We start from the raw sequence: 19,054 nt of genomic DNA, 5'->3' as shown, positions 1-19,054 counted from the left end.
ATGCCTGTGCCTCCTGTTTGTGTTCAGCTCACTGTTGGTGATCTGAACACAAACACAAAACATTTCCATCATTCACTCTGTCACTTCACCAGTGCTGCTGTGCTTAGCTCTTTGTACGTCTCAAAGGTCATGTTCTCCCAATGACTTTACATTTCTGTCTTCAGAATTCTTAAAAGTTCTCCTTTGCTGTGATGTCTGGATTTAAAGACTAACTGGAATTACTGAGATCTTCCTTCTGATTCTTGGCTTTCCTTATTTGTCTATGTGCAGCTTGACTGGGAATTTTCAGAGAAAAATCCTTGCTGTGTTGATCAGTGGTTGCTGTGATTAGTGGCTGAGTCGTCAACTAATGATTGCATCAGCACCTGCTTTTAAACCTAACAAAGACTGATAAGGGTTCAGGTCATGGGGATGGGCTGATAGGAGAAAAAAAGGGACATTTTCCATCAGTTGGGTAATCTTTCTCTGACAGCGTTATCCTTCCCAATAAAGGATGAAAAACATTGTAGTAGGAATGAATACACATACTTGTGGCAACTAATTCAAACAGTCTGGTTGGATATAATTTTTCCTGTTGTGTCAAGTCTGCTTCAGAAATAACTCTGACTCTGGTTTTCTGCTTTCTCAGACTTGTGGAATCTAAGGTGAGTTTTGGTCAAGTTGGGTCTATGGTGCAGTAGTGTTTAGTGTTGTAAGGACCCTGCCCTTGACCTTTAAAAAGCTGGAATGAGATTCATGAGACCCCTGATTGGGAGGGGGTGGGGGGTGGGGGGGGGGGCGGTGGGGGTGGGTCTCATGAATTGTGGAAGGATAGAATGTAAGAAAATCAAGAGTGCAGAAGGTAGTCTCACACCTGAGGAGCTGCAGCTGTACTAATCCCCAAAGATTAGGAGCAGGCTTGCCCTTAACAGGCCACAGCTGTGTCCAATAAGAAGAGTGCTACAAAAGAGTGGGTTAGCTGATTAGGAAGAGAGTTGGGGTTTGTTGGTCGTGCTGTGAAGAGAGATGGAGTTTGTTGGCTGTGAAGAAGAAGGCATTAGTGCTGTAAGGAGCTGCCCATGAGAAATGACTGAGACGGTATGAGAGCTTTGCAGTATGATGACTACAATGAATGATGATGTTGGAAGTGTGATGGTGGTGTTAGAAGTTTCTCTGATCTTTAAATACAGAAATACTGATTTTTCTGGCCTTTTTCAGGTGGCTTTTGGAGTATGTTTGGTAGATATGGGATATTTTGGAACAAATATTGTTTAGAGAGCTTACATGCAAGGTTCTGTCAGAAAATGACCAAATGTGTTCTGCCTTTATCATTTTGAAAAAGCTGCAAAGCTAAAGTGAAAGTTGGGCAGAAATTCATAGAAGAAAAATTCTCTCTTGTGAGATAAAACCTTACTTTTGGAAGTTAGTGTCCAGGACTTACAAAGAGAACTAAAAATATTTGTGTATGCTGCATTCCTTGCAAGACTTACATTTTCTCAAAAAATCCCCGAATTGTCTTTTTAAAAAATGTGCAAAAAGAGAAATTGTGGTGAAAATGCACCATTCTATACTGATTTATTTTAGCTACTTCTTTGGGGAGCGAACATGTAGATTAGTAAATATCATACATTTAGAAGTTAGTTGGAAACTTTGAAGTAAATGCATTTTAACTTCAAAGTAAAATGCATATTTAAATTGCATTAATGAAGAGATATTTCCCATTATTTTTGTAAGGAACCCTCTTAGCCGCATTCCCATCAGATTAATTCTGTCAATATTGGTTTTATTTTGTTTGGCAGGTTACTCAGATGCAAAATGGTGGATGCCTGCCTAATCTTCAAGTAATTTACATCATTTAATTTGTTGTTATTAGGGGAAACTGGATGATGTGAGGGTTTTTTTTTAATCCTTTATCCAATGGTCATCTTCATAAATGTGTCTAATTTTAATGGTGCAAGAAGGATTTTGGCCTGGGTATGTAAAGCAGATAAGTTTTCTTAGTGTATTTTAAATAATAATATTTCAACACTGGGAGCAGAAAACATATGAAAAGAAACCAAATTTTTTTTTCCAGCTCTAATAAATCTGCATTTACTTTGGAAGGAGATAGGTTTTGGAAATGCACTGCCAACACAAACAGCGTCAAGGTGTTTGGAAGTGTGGTGATTTACAAGAACTTCAGTCTCTTAGTAGTTTTTATGTTATGCTGGCTGTGAAGTTTTAAAATGGTGAAATATATTTTGCATTCATCTCTTCATTCCTACTTGTCCTTACCTTAAAAATATGTAGGAAGTTCCATGCTGCTGCTTCAGAGATTACAGTTACTGCATTAACTTCACATTCAATAATTAAAAAACCCAGAGGTCCAAGTATGGGAGTAATTGATTGCAGCAACTTCTTTACATGCTGTTACCATATTTCAAGTGCTATTTCTGTGAGCTAAAAAAAAAAAAAGCCAAAACCCAACAAAGTTATAACTTTAAGATGTGACTTTCATATCATCTTAGTAGCCCCTATGCTTTGAACTGCATTAAATACAAATATTTTGTATTAAATGAAGGGAAAGGAGAAAAATATGTACCAAATGTGTGTTGTGTTAATCACTGACTTGAAGGTGTTGTACAGCTGTCTTCCAGTTCAGCCTGCAGTATTCAAATATTTGAAAGATCTGTCTTTGAAATGCAAGCAGGGCGTCCACTCAGAATAAAACCAGTTTGCACTGCTCCCTGTACTTGGTACAACAGACTCCCAAAGAGCATAGCAGAGCTAGCAGCATGAGAGCTGTGAGAGACTGCCTCATAGATATGTGGAATGAAGAGCAGAAATGTATTTGGTTATTCTTGGAGGGGGGATTGGGTGTGTGTGACCCTGAACTGCTTCTCTGTTAGAGTGATGAGAACGGAGTGGGCATTTAAATGCACTGTGTGAGTGCTTGCAGGATGTGGGACTGGTTGTCTCTGGTTCACCAGCATAAACAAGCGTGGTGCCAGAGCTATTTTGTGCTGATAAGCAGTGTGAGATCTGGCACTGAAGAGCCCCCACAGGTCCATGGACTCATGAAGTTCAAAATGGAAAGGCTGGTATTCGCTGCAGGTGATGCTTTCTTCACCTTGCACCAAGCAGTGCTCTCACCCATGTGGCTGGATCCTTGAATGCCAGACAGTTCCAAAACCTTGTTTTAGGCAGTGTTTATGAGGGTAGTACTTGGAGTTTTAGCAGTTCTTGTAACTTACAGGAAGTAAAGATTGTCTTTGTTCAGTTGTTGTATGTTCAGGTGAATATGAAATTAAGGTGAAGTTCTGCTACCTGTGTCCATGCTGAATGGTATATGTCGAAAATACTTCTTGGAGTTGTGGAATGTTTTCTTGATACAGTCGTGAGGTCTAGTATGTGCTGGTCAGAGAGCCCCTTCCCTGAGTATAGACCCTTGCATGTGCCAGCTGTTGTTGCACAGCATGCTAGGTCCTGAATGGAAGAATAGGATTTTTGTTGGTTTGGGGCTTTTTTACAGAATGTGTGCTTTCAGTTCTTTGGTTTCACTTCCAGTGCTTACGCTGATTTTGACACCCGTTACTGCTGCTGGACTGTGAACAGTCTGATGTGGAGTGTGTGAACTGTTGGTCAGAAGCAGCCATTGTAAGAGCCTTAGGGTGCAATTCAGTACTGGAGAGTGGAGCTTTCTGTACAGACTGGAGATTTTTGATACAAACTGAGCTCTTCCAGGAGGAAATAATTTCACAGGAGCACAACCTGAGTACATTTCATCGTGGAATACCTGCCACGGATTTGATACTTGTGAAAAAGCAAATTGTTTGCAGGAAGGCCTGTCTTGATGCACTGAGAGAGACAAGGGAAAAGGAGTAAATTTATATGGCGTACCATATATACCTGGGATACTGTGTAATTCTTGCAGGTGGGGAAGCTGAGGCACTGTGAAAAGCTGTATATCTTGTATAGTATGGCAGTAGGTGTGCTCATGTAGTGACAGCTGTGCCTGACAGCCCCTTCCTATAAATCCTTCATTCTTCCACAAGAAGTGCTTTGTGCTCAGCAGACCAAAACCTACTCCTCAGATTCCTGTTCAGTGGATTTAAATTGTTCTCCGAGATAAGCCCTGGCAAAGGCAGATGCAGCTTGTGGGGTGCTGTCTTTTTGGTAGCCCGAAGGATGGATGTGGTGGTGATGTAGTGCAATGCCATTTTATTTTTTTGAGCTCCTCCTTGGCTTCCTGTTGGGCTGCCTGGCTGTGCTGTCTGTATTGCGGATCTCCCTCTTCAGGGATGTTTCTGTAACACAAGGTCACTCTTGAGTTGCAGCCTTCCAAACTTCAACAGTCTGCCGTGATTTAATACCATGCTGAACCTCGCCAGCTCGTACAAGGGGAAGAGCAAGGTCTGGGTCTCTTGCTGTGAAAGGTTTTGAGGAGTAGGTTGGAAAAGAAAGTCCTTTGGAAGTTGTTATCCTCTAGGACAGAAATGGGGCAGATGAATGCCACAAAGGGAAGAGTTGAAATTAGCACAGTTAATGAGTTAAATTGAAATGAGCCCAGTTAATATGAGTGAGCTTCCTTCTGGAGAGGCAACAAACCTCGAGTCTGTTTTTCTGTGGGTTGGATGTAGTGTTTGACCCTGTGGGGGGGGAAAGCATCCAGGAGTCAGTGCTGCGTGCTCTTGTTCTTGCAGCTATGATAACAGCAGGAATTAGTGGATAATTGTTTTCATTAAAAATAGTGGGAGAGGCCACCCTTGCAGATCAGCCATGGGGGGCAGGGGCTGGGTGCTTCCTTCCACTGAAACCTACCCCTGAAATGTCCCATGAGCCAAGCAGTAGCTAATTACAGCGTTTTTAATGACATGAACCTTTAATCACATTGTCCATTAACTAAGAGCATTAAAAAAGCAACAAAACCCCCACCAAACCCTGTCTGTCACAGGTGTCCTGTAAAATTATGTTTTGCCACTCCCAGGACTTCAAGCTGGTGGCAGAAACTTCAGACATGCTCTTGGTGAAAGATACTGTGTCAGCAGCTTGTTCCCCTAGACCTTCTCTCTCTTGACAGCTGCCCTCCAGGTCAAGGGAGGATTTTCTTAGTGCTGAGTGAAAGGTAGCTTTAAAGGTCAGATTATCCATCAGTCTTGTGGGAGCTGCTGAGGTGTCTGCCTTTTTTACATACCTGTAAATCTGACCCTGATTCTGTAAATAATGAGGCTATATTTAAAGTGCATTATGTCAGAAGAGTTCCAGTGGCAACAAACCTTCTAATGAAAAAGCATAAAGCAAGAGAACTTTTTAACAATAAATGTCTTCCTACACTTAGCGCATTAGGGTGCATAATCACCCCTCTGCATGGTTTTCGGCATAATATGTGTGGTATTGAGGAACTGGCAAGCTACTTGGCATTTGTAGAGCATCAAACAGTAGATGACTAAGTCAGTCAGTGCATCTAAATAATTATATATAAGAAATACTTGTGAAAATTAACCCCTCCATCTTACAGAAATAACCATGGCAATCTGTGTGGAGATAGCAGCTATTACTGCCCACATACAGATTGGTTTTGTTTCCCTACCTAACCCCGAGGTAAACAGAGTAACTGGCACAGAATATGAAGTGTTTTCTTTACTACTTAATGCCTTTCAGTGGATTCTGCTAACACAGTTACACTGGCTAGTTACTCCTGCTAAACTGTAAAATAGCTCAGGAGGGAACCATTTCAGAATTGCTTGAGAGCAAGCCAGATGCATAATGCCTGCATACATAAAATATGTTTTAAAAGGAAAAAGTTAAAGCTCAGTGGGAATTGTTGGTGATCTGCCTTTCTAAGATGAAGTTTACGTTATTCCTTTATCAAATAATTTTAAGGCAAGCAACTCCTCAGGATGAGGAGAGGGGGAAAAAAATAGGTCTGTAATAACAACAAATACCTGTGTGGTTTTATTTTTAGTCTGTGAGGAAAATCATACAGGAGACAGTACCAGATTCTTGTGTTCGTTCTCCTGGGTCTGTGGTAGCTGATCATCCAGACCTATTTTAAGCTCCTTGGCCGTATATTTTCTCCAAGCTTTCAAGAGGAATTTTTAGGATTTAAGGCCCAGGTGTCTACCCTAAGTGTACCTGTGTTCCGCTGGTACCTGCTTGCGCTTCCCCTCTTCTCTCGGAGCAGGGCGGAGCTGCTGTGCGGTGAGACGCGCCCGCAGCGTGGCTGTGAGCCCGCTCGGCCCGGCTCTACAGACTGTGCTCAGCAGCACTGCCACTCGGTCATTGCAGCATGCCTTTTGCTCTGTTTCACCCGCACAGTGAGTGTGTCGCTGGAGCTTTGCGTGCCCCGCAGCCAGCGGAGATGGCGCACAAGGATTCATCTGGACTCAGCTATCCAGGGCCTCCGCCTCCTGCCCGCTGCATTTATCTACCAGAGCACTATAATCCTCCTCTTTTCAGCCAGACGCTTGGCAATTAAGACACGATCTGCCCTACTTAAGGTATAAATAAGCCTTTAATGTTACTTGGGGATTACACTAGGACATGAGGGGCTCTTTTGAAGGCCCGGCTTTGGCACAGCAGGATTCACAAAGCAGGCTGCTCCCGCAAGATGCTCGAATAAGGGGAACGGAAAGGATTCCCAACCACGCATACAGAGAGCAGCGACAGCTTCTGACTAGGGAGATGCTGAATTGGCCTTTATCAGTTGTAAAAGTATGTGTGTCAAGGGCAAGCTAGCTGTGTCCTTAGATCAAATAAACTTGTCCATGAAGGCAATAATCATCAGAGAGTTTACTGGCTTAAAGAAAAGGGATAGGAGGGAGCTGAAATACTTGGAGCTAGTTTCCTCTTTGATTCCAGCAGTACTGGTGGGTGTAACACTCTACACTTGACTGTTCTGAGTCTGCTTGGCTTATGAGACCCATGCATCTGTGGCAGATGACTGTTTTGCCCATCATTAGCTCTTGCCTCTGACTTGCTTTGCTGGGCTTGGGTGACTGAGGGAGCTTTTGTATATGCAGGAAGATACTTAAGCTTTTAAACCTCTGAGTTTGGGGGGGGACAAAAGCAGGGTGGGGAGTACGAGGTCTTGAGGTGTATTTCATGCAGTCTAAAAAAATTTCTGTATTTGTATATTTTCTACTTTCATTACATTGAAGTAAGTTAAGACATTGAAATGAAACAATTGAGCTGTAGTGACGAGTCACTAGCATTGTGTTGAATACACGTGTATGCCCTGAGTGTGCAGTGCCTGCCTGCCTGGAAACTTCTACAGCTTACTGATATGATAATGTTAAGACTGTAGAGTCATTAAATGGGAGTGAACCAGTGACAAATAATTTCCCACTTCTGGATCTCCTGGCCCTGCTGAATTACAGGCACTGGCACTACAGCTGTTATCTCTGATGCACCCCCCAGCTGCCTGACGCTGCACAGGCTGAGGTTGCTGCCAGGCACTGCTGCTAGGAAGAGGAAGGATTAAATCTGTCAGCATCAAATATCTGTTCTTAGCTCAGCTACTGAAGAAATAACACTTTTTATAGTAATTTGAATATTGCATGCTGGACTTTTTACAGTCTATAGTTTATAAACTTTCATGGCTTGAGACAAAGATAGTAAATGCTTCTTTTGAGTCACAACCCACAACCTTGTTTCCACTGCACTGTCCAAGAGTTTCCTTAGGACCCTGACCCTATGGTCAGAGGTAGGAGTTAACTGTGATAAGACAGCTCCTTGGCAAGTCTGTATTGCTTTGTGTGTCCTTTGGTATGCTGGGCAGGGGGTACTGGTGGAAAGGGATATCTTGATGCTGACTTTCGGCACTTGGGGCTTAGGGCACACAGATGTGCACGTTTGTGCAGACTTTGGGCAGTGTTTCTTCTTGACTAGAGTAGTAGAAAAGGGGGAAAAGAGGGAGAAGGGAAAGGTTCTTATACGCATTTCTTTTTTCCCCCTTTTTTTCTTTTTTTTTTAATTTTTAAAATTTTTTTCTTTTAATGGGGGGATGGATTTTAATAGTGGGCAGTGGGTTTTTCTCTTGTGTTTTGCTTGTGCCTGTGCAGAGCTATCCTGTCCTGCCCCGGGGCTGGCTCTGGGTGTAGCAGTCCACCCCGCATACCGGGCTGTGAGTCGCAGGATCGGTATGTACCCCGGCAGTTGTTAGTGCTTAGGCTTGGGGGTGGGCTGGGGCAGGTGAGTTAAACTGTGAAAAAGATGCACAACCAGCCTTTGACTCTTTCCTTCTTAGTTTATGTTGTTGCATTCGGGCCACTGCTTGCCGACACTTCATTCTCTTGCTGTCTGTGTTTAAACCATCCCTATGCGGATTGCTTCAGGCAGCAGAGACTATGACCAGTCTGGAAAGCTGCATATTTACTAGATCTGATACTGGTAAAACCTGAATTTCCCCCTACTGTCAAAGGGAAGAGAAGTGTGGTGTACTGGAGAGAGCAAGAGTAAACATAACTGTGCTCAGCTGGTACCAGCAATAGGCTTTACTTCCCTTTCTGTAGCATTTTGTTATCTTGCTGAAGATGCCGAATATGCAGAACATCATGAGCACTTTGCCCTTTTTGTCCCTTTTTGAACTTTGACCAGTTGGTCAGGATTGATTATCAACCCAGAATAGCTAATTGCACTGTTTCTCATTTCACTGAACAAAGGTGCTGTGGCCAGAGTCTCCAGGACAAGAACTGTCAAGTAAAACAGCTGAGGTGGAAGCTAGGAGCTTACCTATGGAGCTGAGTGAGAAGGGAGGTGTGCAGAACAATGGATTTGTTCAAAATGAGGATTTTGAGGACAAGGAAACGGCCACTAGTAGCCAAGAAGAAATGCCAAAAACGTGCAGTGTTGATGTGGACCCGGTGGCTGTGGAGGAGACAGTGCTGAAGCCTTATGCTGGGATGCCAAAGGAGGTCTTGCTGCAGTTCTCCAGCCAGGCCTGCTACAGAGTCACCAGGGAGATCCTCTTCTGGCTGGTGATTGCTGGTTCTGTTGTGCTTGTGTGTGCTACAATTGCCATCATTGCTCTCTCTCCCAAGTGCCTTGACTGGTGGCAGGCTAGTCCTATTTATCAGATCTATCCTCGCTCCTTCAAGGACAGCAACATGGATGGGAATGGGGATCTGAAAGGTGGGTCAGTTTTCATTCTTGCTGTGTAACAGTTGTGTGTGTATGAGTGTATATGAAAGGGAAAACCAGTGGAAAAGTACAGTCCAATGGACAAAGCCGCCTTAATGGAGAGAAGTAAGAGAAGTTGTCAGGCAACGTTAATAGCAACTCACATTGTTGTGAATAAATCCAGGAGCTGTTTGTCCAAGTCAAGTCTAAATGTGGAATTAGAAAGGAAGTGGAGAGATGGTGCTGAGAGCAAGCAGCAGCACAACTGCTACCAGAGTCAGATATCCTCCTGACTGGACTCAGTTTTGTGGAGGTGAGTGGTGCTGAACACCTGGTCATGCTTGCTGGCTGCTCTTCCTAAGGAAAACTAAAACTGACTAAGAGGGGAGAAAGATGTGTTACTTCTTGTTTTCTTCATGCTCTAGGTGTTATCAGCTGGTAAAAATGCATGGAGATGGGGCACATGGTAGCAAGGAAGCAATGCCACTTATCAGTAGCTGAGCTGAGACTGCCCTGCAGAAAGGGAAGGCTCAACACCAAAATGGACAATGCATTTCTAAACAAGAAGTGATTGCCACCCTGTACAGTACTGGCAGGTGAAGGGCAGAAACTGTTCCTGTAGTTGCATACCACAGTAACATGTCAGGAAGATAAAGGGGCCTGTGTACAAACAAAAATCTTTTGTCTTTTCTGAACAGATTATGTCCTTTTCTTTTTAAATAGGTATCCAAGAAAAACTGGATCATATTACATATTTGAATATAAAAACCATCTGGATCACCTCTTTCTTTAAGTCCCCTTTAAAAGACCTTGGATATGGAGCTGAAGACTTCTATGACATTGATCCCATTTTTGGGTCAATGGCAGATTTTGAGAACCTGATTGCAGCCATACATGACAAAGGTAAGCTGCACCTCCAAGCAAAGTAGCTCTGTTAAAAAGATGAACCTTATAGGAACTTCAGTTTGTGCACCTGGCAGTCCCCCTGTGGGCATTAATTGGGAGCAGATGGAGGTGCCAGCAAAGGCAGCTCCACAGCAACCCGAGCTCCAAGATTGCCCTTTGGCTCTGGGGCAGAGCTGAAAGCAGGCAGAGGCACAGGGAGCTGCAGCAGCAGCACAGGGGGCTGCATGTCCCCTGCAAGGAGGATGCCTGTGGGTGGTGGGCTGGCAGCCATCCATGCTCCCCGAGGCCTGTCTTACAGGCATTGGAAGGCTGGGATCCAGCTGAGGTGCAGTTCTGTCTGACTGAACACGAGGGAACACACGCTTCTTTCCTGCCCTTGCATCCTTGCTTTGGGGCTTTCATGCCTCAGATCAAATGTTTGCTCGGGTGTGTCTTCTTACAGCTGCTGAGCTGAACACAAAATGGTTTGCGAGTCTGAAAATATTTGAGGTTTCAATAAAATGTCTGTTCTTTAGGAAGGGTGATGAAGAATGTGTGATCGCTGCTAGGCTGGTGAAGTGCCTTCCTCACCTGGGAGGTGCGAGACAGATGTTGAAGTCAGAGTTAGTGAAAGTGGTTCATAACAGCAGAAATCTGTTTTGATTGTTCTCTTCACTCTTCTTTCCCTCCCAAGCTGTGTTCCACCTACTTGCAAACACCAGTCAGGTCTAACTGTTTTGGTAGTCTGGTACTTTGTGTGGGGTTATTTTGCCCCTCTCCTTCACCAGACCTCTGGCATGGGAGAAGCCCAAATACCTCTGATACTGCATTTGGAAAAAAATATGAATATTGTCTTAAGAGGCCAAATGTAATGTTGTAGTGCAGGGGGAGGGTTGATGGGATTTTTTATGTTTTTATTTTTAAGGGCTAAAGGTGATAATGGATTTAATACCAAACCACACAAGTGACAAACACCGGTGGTTCCAGCTGAGCCGCAATCGGACTGGGAAGTACACGGACTACTACATCTGGCAGGACTGCAGGCAGGCTGCTGGCTCAGTCATCCCTCCCAACAACTGGGTAAATATGGGAAGGGACACACTCACATCCCAAGCTGCATGCCACAGAGCAAAATCAGCTGTAACATGATTGTCCCAGTGTACACAGGGTTATAAATGGCTGGTGAGAGCTTCAAACTGATGTTACTACATGAGCTAGTGTAGATTAAGATTTAAACCAGGTTGGGGGGATCACTTGAAAAGTTCTTACGAAAGTGGAATTTTAAAAATTATTTTTGTTTCTTCACCTCAGTGTTAAATCTTTGTTCATTAAACAAACACACACACACACACAAAAAAAAGGTTGGGCGCAAGTTGTTCATACATGTCCCTTTCTGTGTAGGGGTATTCTGTTATGCAAACTGCATGTTGGGTACTCTGAAATCATAGCTGGTGGGGAAAGAAACAAAACAATGTGATCTTGGCTTTTGTCCTTTTTTCTGGACAGTGCTCAGGCCAGAAAGTGCATTGCCTATTTCAAATAGATTTATTTTAGATTAGAACCAGTGGGTGCATGATTAGGAAAACTCCAGGTGGAATTACTACTTTGTACCAATTTGTATAATTTCTCTTTAAACTTAAGAGTCTTAAGAACTATCTTACCTTTTGGAATCTTTTATTAGGGAGATGGTGATAAAGTTCAACATTTTTTAACTTGCTAACTGTTGTTGGCCCTTCAAAGGGATATTACTAAATTGCAGAAAGCTCTAAGTTAACTAAAGCTATTTAAAATAAGTTTTAGGAGAAGTAATTCTAAAATAAGTGTTCCCATGCATATTTTCCCCTCTATTCCAGATAATTCCCAATGAAAGTTAACTTAATAAAAAAAATCTTCAAAATCTACAACACTGAACAAGAAATAAGCGTGGTAAAGCACAACTAAAGTGAGGCCAGTTGATGGCAAAAAGAAATGAAAATCATAAGTACCAAAATCTGTTCAAAATGTGGTCCCCTGGTTAGGCATTTTGTGCTTTATTTTAATCTTGTAATGCCCCACATTTTAATGTATGCACAGGAGGAAATGTTTGTTAAGTTAGTAGTTCTGATTGTCTCTCTCCCTTGGCTGAGCAGGTGAGTGTCTTTGGGAATTCCAGCTGGCAGTTTGACGACGTGAGAAAACAATGTTATTTCCATCAGTTCGGGAAGGAACAGCCAGACTTAAATTTTCGCAGCCCTGCTGTCCAACAGGAAATGCGTGTAAGTATGGAACCCACTGGTGCTGAGCCAGCACACAGCAGCTCTTGCACTGAAGCCTGTGTAGAACATGTCAAGTGCAGAGAAGTTTTTTATCTCTGTTGATGCAAAGAGTTGTTAATTAGCTAGTCAAATGGAGGGATGGCACCTTGTTTAGCAGAGAGATGTTTGCCTTTTGGGAAAGCAGAGGCAATGCTGATTTGAATTACAAGGAATGCCTGGGCTTGTTGATAAGGGGAAGATAGTTAGTTTCGATCTGTCCACCTGACTGGTGACTTGCCAGGGGGAAAATGAGTGTTTTTCCCAGTGAGAGTGGTGGTGATGGTGCTGCTCCGATGGAATCTCATTCCTGTCTGCACTGTTTCCTAGCTGACAATGTGGAATTCATTAAAATATGGGGATGTAGGCCTGAATATGGGGAGCCTGACAGCTGCTGCTGCTTCTTCCCCTTTCTGTAAGTTACCCCTCAGCAGGTAGTACAGCTACTTCATGTGTTTAATTGAATCTGTAAGTGTTTGCCACTTTGTTCTGTTGAATTGTGGTGCATTCCCTGGGCTCTGGTCTTCACAGCTGCCCAGTCCTCCTGGGGTGGTCTCTGCAGGGCCTTTCCCCTCACCACGTGGGTACTGCATGGGCTTGAAGAAACAAAACCCTTCTGGTCACACCTTGTAACTCAAGCACACCATGAGAATTATTGAAACTCCAGTACCAAAGAGATGCTGCATTTCCTATGCAAAAAAAAAAACCCCAAAAACCAAGAAAACAAAAAACCCATGAAAGCTGGGAAGTTTGTCCTGGTAACACCAACCTTTGGTAAATGTGTATGAACGTCATGTTAAAGAATAATTTTTGTCTAGTGTTTTAATTCAAAATCCTGTTCCAGAAGGTTAGGAGGATTGAGCAGGAAGCAAATGGACTTCTGCAGAGAAACTTAAATCTTTGGTTCAGCAGCACAAGGGCAGCCAAGAACAGCCAAACTCAGCAACCAGCATGTTGTAGCTTTCATGTGTAAATAGATGTAGACTGGTGCCAGTGAGAACCACATCAGTGCTTGATGTTTGCAGTGCTGATACTGGGTTTGCTTTTGTGCTGAGCACAGGTGTAAGCACGGACATTTTTGGGTAGATTCAGTATGGGACACACACTGTATTGAGAGCTGCTGCTTTCAGAATGGTGCTACGAGAAAGTGCAGCTCAGTGAGGCAGTCTTTGTTTGCCAAACAAAAATCTGTACAGCTTGAGTGTGCACTAATTCTACTCCAGCCTGTTCAGACAAGTGTACTTCATATGTTTTAAAAAGGCAAGTCAATAGACTTTTAAATAAATATATAAAAAAATGTTTTTTTCCTCTGACAAAGACAAGTATCGCAACTGAAAGGAATTTGCAGAAACTGCTCAAGAGGGACTGAAATTTGGAGTTTTTTGTTAAAACTGGGGCAATTAAAACTGTAGTAATGTAGTTAGTGAAGTAGGATATAATTTTACTAATAGTGACCAACATTCGAATTTGATAGTGAAATTTCAAATCAACAGCATTTGTAATTGTGGGATAATAATTTCTTATATTCCTGCGAATCAACAAATAAGTCTGAAAAAAATTTTTAAAAAATTACGTCAGTCAAGTGAGAGAGAACAAATGTTTTAAGAGCTCTATTGTGTAAAAGAAAATTGGGGCACAAGGTTTGTGCAGAAGAACATATTCCTGCATATTTGAATCAGTGTGTTCCAATTGTATGCAGCCATGACATGAGTGTTCATCAACAACATCACTTAGCATGAGCCCAATTGTGTTGATGGATGATATTAGAAACTGCTTTTAGTGAGTCATGCCCTGGCTTTGGTCTCCTGAATTATGGGAGAAGTTAGAGACCAGTTTTTTGTTTGTTTGTTTTGTACAAATGAAATAGTAAGACATACTTTATTTAGCGATTAATTTGACCTTAGGTGAACGTGATTCACTTTAGCTTCTAGAAAAATTCAAAGTACAAATCAAAAAATGAATTGGTATGTATTAACACCTCCTTACAAGCTCAGTTTTCTTTTTAAGAGTATACTATTTTAAATAGAGTGGGCTCACTCAGACTTTTCAATTTTTGTTTTTTGCTTTCATCTAGGATATTATCAAATTTTGGCTCGGCAAAGGAGTTGATGGATTTAGTTTTGGCACTGTTAAATTTCTCTTAGAAGCAACACATCTCCGGGATGAGCCTCCAGTGAACAAGTCTCAGAATGCAGTAATGTTTATGTTCTGTCTTTGCTTTCTTTCCTGCTTTTCCTGTGGAGACAAGAGTGCCTGCTTTGGCTCTTTTGGGTCTTAATTGTGCCTGTAGGAATATTAGGTAAGCCTTGGAAGGCGGGTGGGTCCTGGACTCTCTGCACAAAGAGCACTCACCACCAAGAAGCCCCAGTAAGAACTGGAGCATAACTAAAAACCACTGGGATAGGCCATGTGTCACAATGAGAGGTGATCAGATCCATTCACTGTTGTTTATGTTCCTTGCTTTTGCTCTGATAGTGAACTTGGTGTTGTTGCCAGGTAGTGCCAGCACCAGGAGTCTGTTCTCCTGTGGAGCTGGGGGTCACAGAGAGCTGGCCAGCTCCAAGGTGGTGTTGGTGTTGTTACTGTATCAAGGCACTGTCCATCTTTCCAGCCTGGTCTGAGGCCACAGCACCTGCTGTGCTCGCTGCTCCACATGGGCTCTCTTGGTTCATGCTGTGGGTGGGCTTTCCCTGCTGAAGGATGGGATCCAGATTTATCAGTCCCCTGCTGCTCCAGAGCTCCTCAAGTGCAGTTCAGCTCTGTGCTGTTACTGTTAGCATGCTGAACTCATTTCAGTAAAAATTCATGAACCGGTACACTGTCTCAGGAAAGAATGGGGAGAATTTGGAGAATTCTGAAACCTAGAACATTGGTGAACTAATGTGGAGTGCTGTGCCCTGCTTTAAGGAGAATATCACAGCCTATTCCCAGCTCCACCATGACTACACCACCACACAAGTTGGTTTGCATGACATCATCCGCAGCTTCCGTCACACCATGAATGAGTTCAGCAGGGAGCCTGGCAGATACAGGTAACCAGCACAGCTGGCCAGTCTTTTCTAATATTTCTCTCCCTCTTACTAGCAAGAAAATGGTTTTTTACTAGCATAATATGCCACAGAAATGCAAATTCTCCAGTGCAGAAAGCAGTGCAGAGGCTGTACTGTCTCTTCCCCAGTGTATGCAGAAAGGAATTGGCCCTGTTAGCTCTGCTCCATCTGTGGACTGTATAAAGGTAGAGCAGAAAAGGAGAACATTCTAATCACAGAGGTGCTAATTTATCAACCCTGTGAGTGATTTATTCTTTAGTTTTAATAGTGCAGTTCAAGTGAGACACACAGGGTGTGTTAAAATCACAGAAAGGTTGAATTTGGAAAGGACCTTCTGAAGTTCTCTGGTCCAAACCTCCTGCTTTTTAGGGCCACCTGGAGCCAGTTGCCCAAGAACTTGTCCAGATGGCTTTTGAACATTTTCAGTAATGGAGACTACAACCTCCCTGAAAAACCAGTGCCAGGGCTCAGTCACCCTGACTGGTGGGAGTTTCCTGATTTTCATAGGGAAACACCTGTCCTGTGTTTCAGTTTGTGGCCATTGCCCCTGGCCCTGGGCACCCCTGAAAAGAGCCTGGCTCTGTCACCTTTGCAGCCTCCCTTCAGTACATGGATGAGATCCCCCTGAGGCTTCCCTTCCCCAGGCTAAACAGCCCCACCTCACAGCCTTTCCTCCCGGGAGAGATGTTTCAGTCCCGAATGGCCCTAGTGGCAGACCAAGGGAAGGATTACTGCCCTCACCTCTGGCAGCGCTCCTAATGCAGCTCAGGATGCCATGAGCTGCCTGGAGTGGCACACTGATGGCTCTTGGTCAGCTTGAGGGACCCCCCAGGTCCTCTTCTGTGTAGGAAAGCATGGAAATTGCTGGAATGGAGTGTGTGGACATGGATTCAGAAAGATAAAACCTCAGTTAGTTACTTTAGCCTTGTGTTGACTCCTGTAGATTTTTCTCCAGCAATTTCCAAGAAGTACTGCTCTTTGATTCCTTGTCTGCCTTACCATTTCTCCGTATTAATCTTTTTTTGATGGGGAGGGGGAAGTGACCATAATTCTTAATGCTCTGTGTCCAATCATTTCTAGCTTTATTCTGTTCTGTGTAACCAAAAATGATCCAAAAAGGCTTTTTGTGTGCTTCTTTGTAGATTTATGGGTTCTGATGATGATGAAAAGGAAGATATTGAAGCAACAATGATGTATTATGGAACATCTTTTATCCAAGAAGCAGATTTTCCCTTCAATTTCAATCTAATTAACATGAAAAATCTATCGGGCAACAGTATTTTTGAAGCTGTCAACTCGTGGATGAAAAACATGCCTGCAGGAAAATGGCCAAACTGGGCAGTAAGAGTTCTAGACCAACTCTCATAGGAAGGGCTTATTCCTGTAGGTGACAGAAACCACACACCCTCTGATTTCAGTGGGATCAGCAGCTGCCTGGGCCCGTGGCTGAGCTTGTGAAAACTCTCAGCTGCTGTAGTTGCAGTCCTTGCCACTGTCCGGCTCTCCTGCCCTGCAGTACCAGTTCCACTCCACTCCCCTTGCAAGGATGATGGAAGGGAATTTATGATCATGCCTCTCCCTCAGTGTCTCCAATGGCTAAATCACCAGTGAGAATGGAATTGGGGTAATTATCTTTGACCGTAAACTGACTCACTGCAATGGATTCTGGAACCCGCCCAGGGCCAGGGCAGAGAAGAGCAGGCAGTGGAGAGCAGTTAACTTAAAACATTGCTCCTCTTTTTCCTAGGAAGCATGTCTGGAATGTGCAAAGGATCTTTTCAAAGCAAGCAGAGCAGTCCTCACACAGCAGAGAAAATAGCAGAGAACTGTAAGCAGGGAGAGTTGTTGTCATCTCTTCCTCACTTCTGCCTCATGTGCTGCTGGCAGGACTTCTGTGTATTAAATTTTTTGGGACAGAAGTTTGTCATGGTATCAAGTAAAGATAATGGCCCTCACAGCCCTGGAAAGGAAAGAAAAAAAACCCAAAACATTTACTACCTTGTTAAATTAGTTAATCAAATTCATATATGCATGAAATTTTATGATGTGTGTTTAACAGAATGATGTTTTCTTCAGGTTGGAAGCCCTAATGCCGCTCGGATTTCAACTCGGATTGGGAAGGAGTACATCAATGTCATGAACATGCTGCTTTTAACCCTCCCTGGCACTCCTGTCACTTACTATGGTGAAGAAATAGGCATGGAGAACATTGCATCAGAAAATGTAAGTGAAGAGCATGTAAACTCTGTTTAGTTCCAAGTAACTGAACATTCAAAGCCACACCTTTTGTTTTGCTAACCAAACACAGTCCTTCTCACTGCTTAAATGGTTTTCTTTGTTGCTCATGACAAACCTCTGTACAGCTTGTGGAAATGGCCAGGCCAGAGACCAGAACCAAGGCCTTGATGTGTGTCTGAACTGGTAGACTTCAGTTATGGATGCTGATTTCTTCTTTCTCTGGATCAGTCTTTCATGGTTCCCAGCAGTGGTGCTTCAGCAGAAGGGACAGCAAGTGCCAGCACTGGGCCTGGCCAGGGGTTAGGAGAGGTGTGCTGCAGACACATGAGGGAAGATAACTGAGCTGTCTCCTTCCTCCCGTGGAAGTGCCCTCCTCATGATGCCAGAGTCCATCGTTTCCTGGCTGTTATTTAAAGGAAATCACGCTTCTGATTCTGTCCAAGCCATGGCTGTCATTAGTGTGCCCAAGCTCAGAAAAAGGGATCTGCACAAAGGGGAGGCTGACGTGGTGGCAAGTAGATGTAACTTTTGGTCATCATGCATTGTCTGTCCCAAAAGGAAACAGCTCATCTCTGCCTCTCCTGACTGTATTTGAGCACCATAAGAACATGGTCCTATGGCAGATGCTGCTTTTCCTGTGGAAAGCCTCTGTTAGGGAATGAGGCAGCTGCTGGCAATGTTAGAAATGGTATTGGCTAGCTTTGTCTCAAAGGGAAAGAGGTACTTAAAGCACAGGATCATCTCCAGATTTGTCTGATTCAGATATGGGGAAATGATTCTCTGATTTAAAAGGAAATCTCATTTCCTCTGAGAAAACCCTAGGTCGAACTATCTCCTGCATTTTCTTGCTGCTGCTGATTACTGCTGACAGAGTGATTCTCTTAAGAAAAGTGGCTCACCCTGAGCTCCTCAGGGTTCACTCTCTTTTAGTGGCTACCCTGTGGATCAGGGCTTTGGAACAAATGCAAACCCACCCTTCAGTCAGGCTGGAGAGGAAGGCTCCCTGATTAATGGGTGTCTTAGGAAAATGGAGAGTATTTGCTCAGGATTATTTAGGCTTTAGTCCCAGCATTTCAAACACTTCAGGAGACACTGAAAGAGGTAAAGATGAGAGGCAGTGTTACCAGTGTTGAAAACTTAGGATTTTTTTTCCCCTGCTTTTCAGAATATGCTAAAAAGGAGAAACCCATTATTTATAATGTCACAAAGCAAAGTGACAATTTCTTTTGTTAGGCTGCTGCTCTGACAGATTGTATTGAAAAGTGTCCTTTATATGAAAAACAGTTTTCATGGAAAACAAACACTCAAAGTATGTGCAAAATATTTTATGCCCTCTTATATCATTAAATTTAAGTGTCAGATCTTTTGGCAGCTCTTCAGTAACAATAGGAAGCTTTTTCAGAATTTTTCTGAATTCTTCAAAATGAGAACTTCAGACTTTTTTTACATCGACACTTTTTAATCAGCTAAAAGCCAGTTTTCAATAGTTTTGCACTTGGAAATAATAATTTT

The 19,054-nt window shown here is 43.2% G+C and overlaps 1 protein-coding gene across 1 annotated transcript in view; it reads left to right on the top strand.

Annotated features, from left to right (window-relative positions):
- The first annotated feature begins 8,681 nt into the window (after positions 1–8,681).
- The window catches only part of SLC3A1 (solute carrier family 3 member 1), a 12,270-nt gene continuing 1,897 nt past the window's right edge, over positions 8,682–19,054 (top strand). The window contains exons 1-8 of the mRNA XM_084201790.1: positions 8,682–9,090; positions 9,802–9,981; positions 10,889–11,043; positions 12,093–12,218; positions 14,329–14,448; positions 15,162–15,286; positions 16,447–16,645; positions 17,381–17,527. Coding sequence (XP_084057916.1) covers positions 8,694–9,090; positions 9,802–9,981; positions 10,889–11,043; positions 12,093–12,218; positions 14,329–14,448; positions 15,162–15,286; positions 16,447–16,645; positions 17,381–17,527 — 1,449 coding nt within the window. The 5' untranslated portion in view covers positions 8,682–8,693. The remainder of the gene's footprint in view (positions 9,091–9,801; positions 9,982–10,888; positions 11,044–12,092; positions 12,219–14,328; positions 14,449–15,161; positions 15,287–16,446; positions 16,646–17,380; positions 17,528–19,054) is intronic.

The sequence above is a fragment of the Fringilla coelebs genome (genome assembly GCF_963513975.1).
Source record: "Fringilla coelebs genome assembly, chromosome: 3".
NCBI classification, from domain to species: Eukaryota; Metazoa; Chordata; class Aves; order Passeriformes; family Fringillidae; genus Fringilla; species Fringilla coelebs.
Note: the sequence above shows the minus strand (reverse complement) of the source record. Positions and strands in the feature narration are given on the sequence as shown.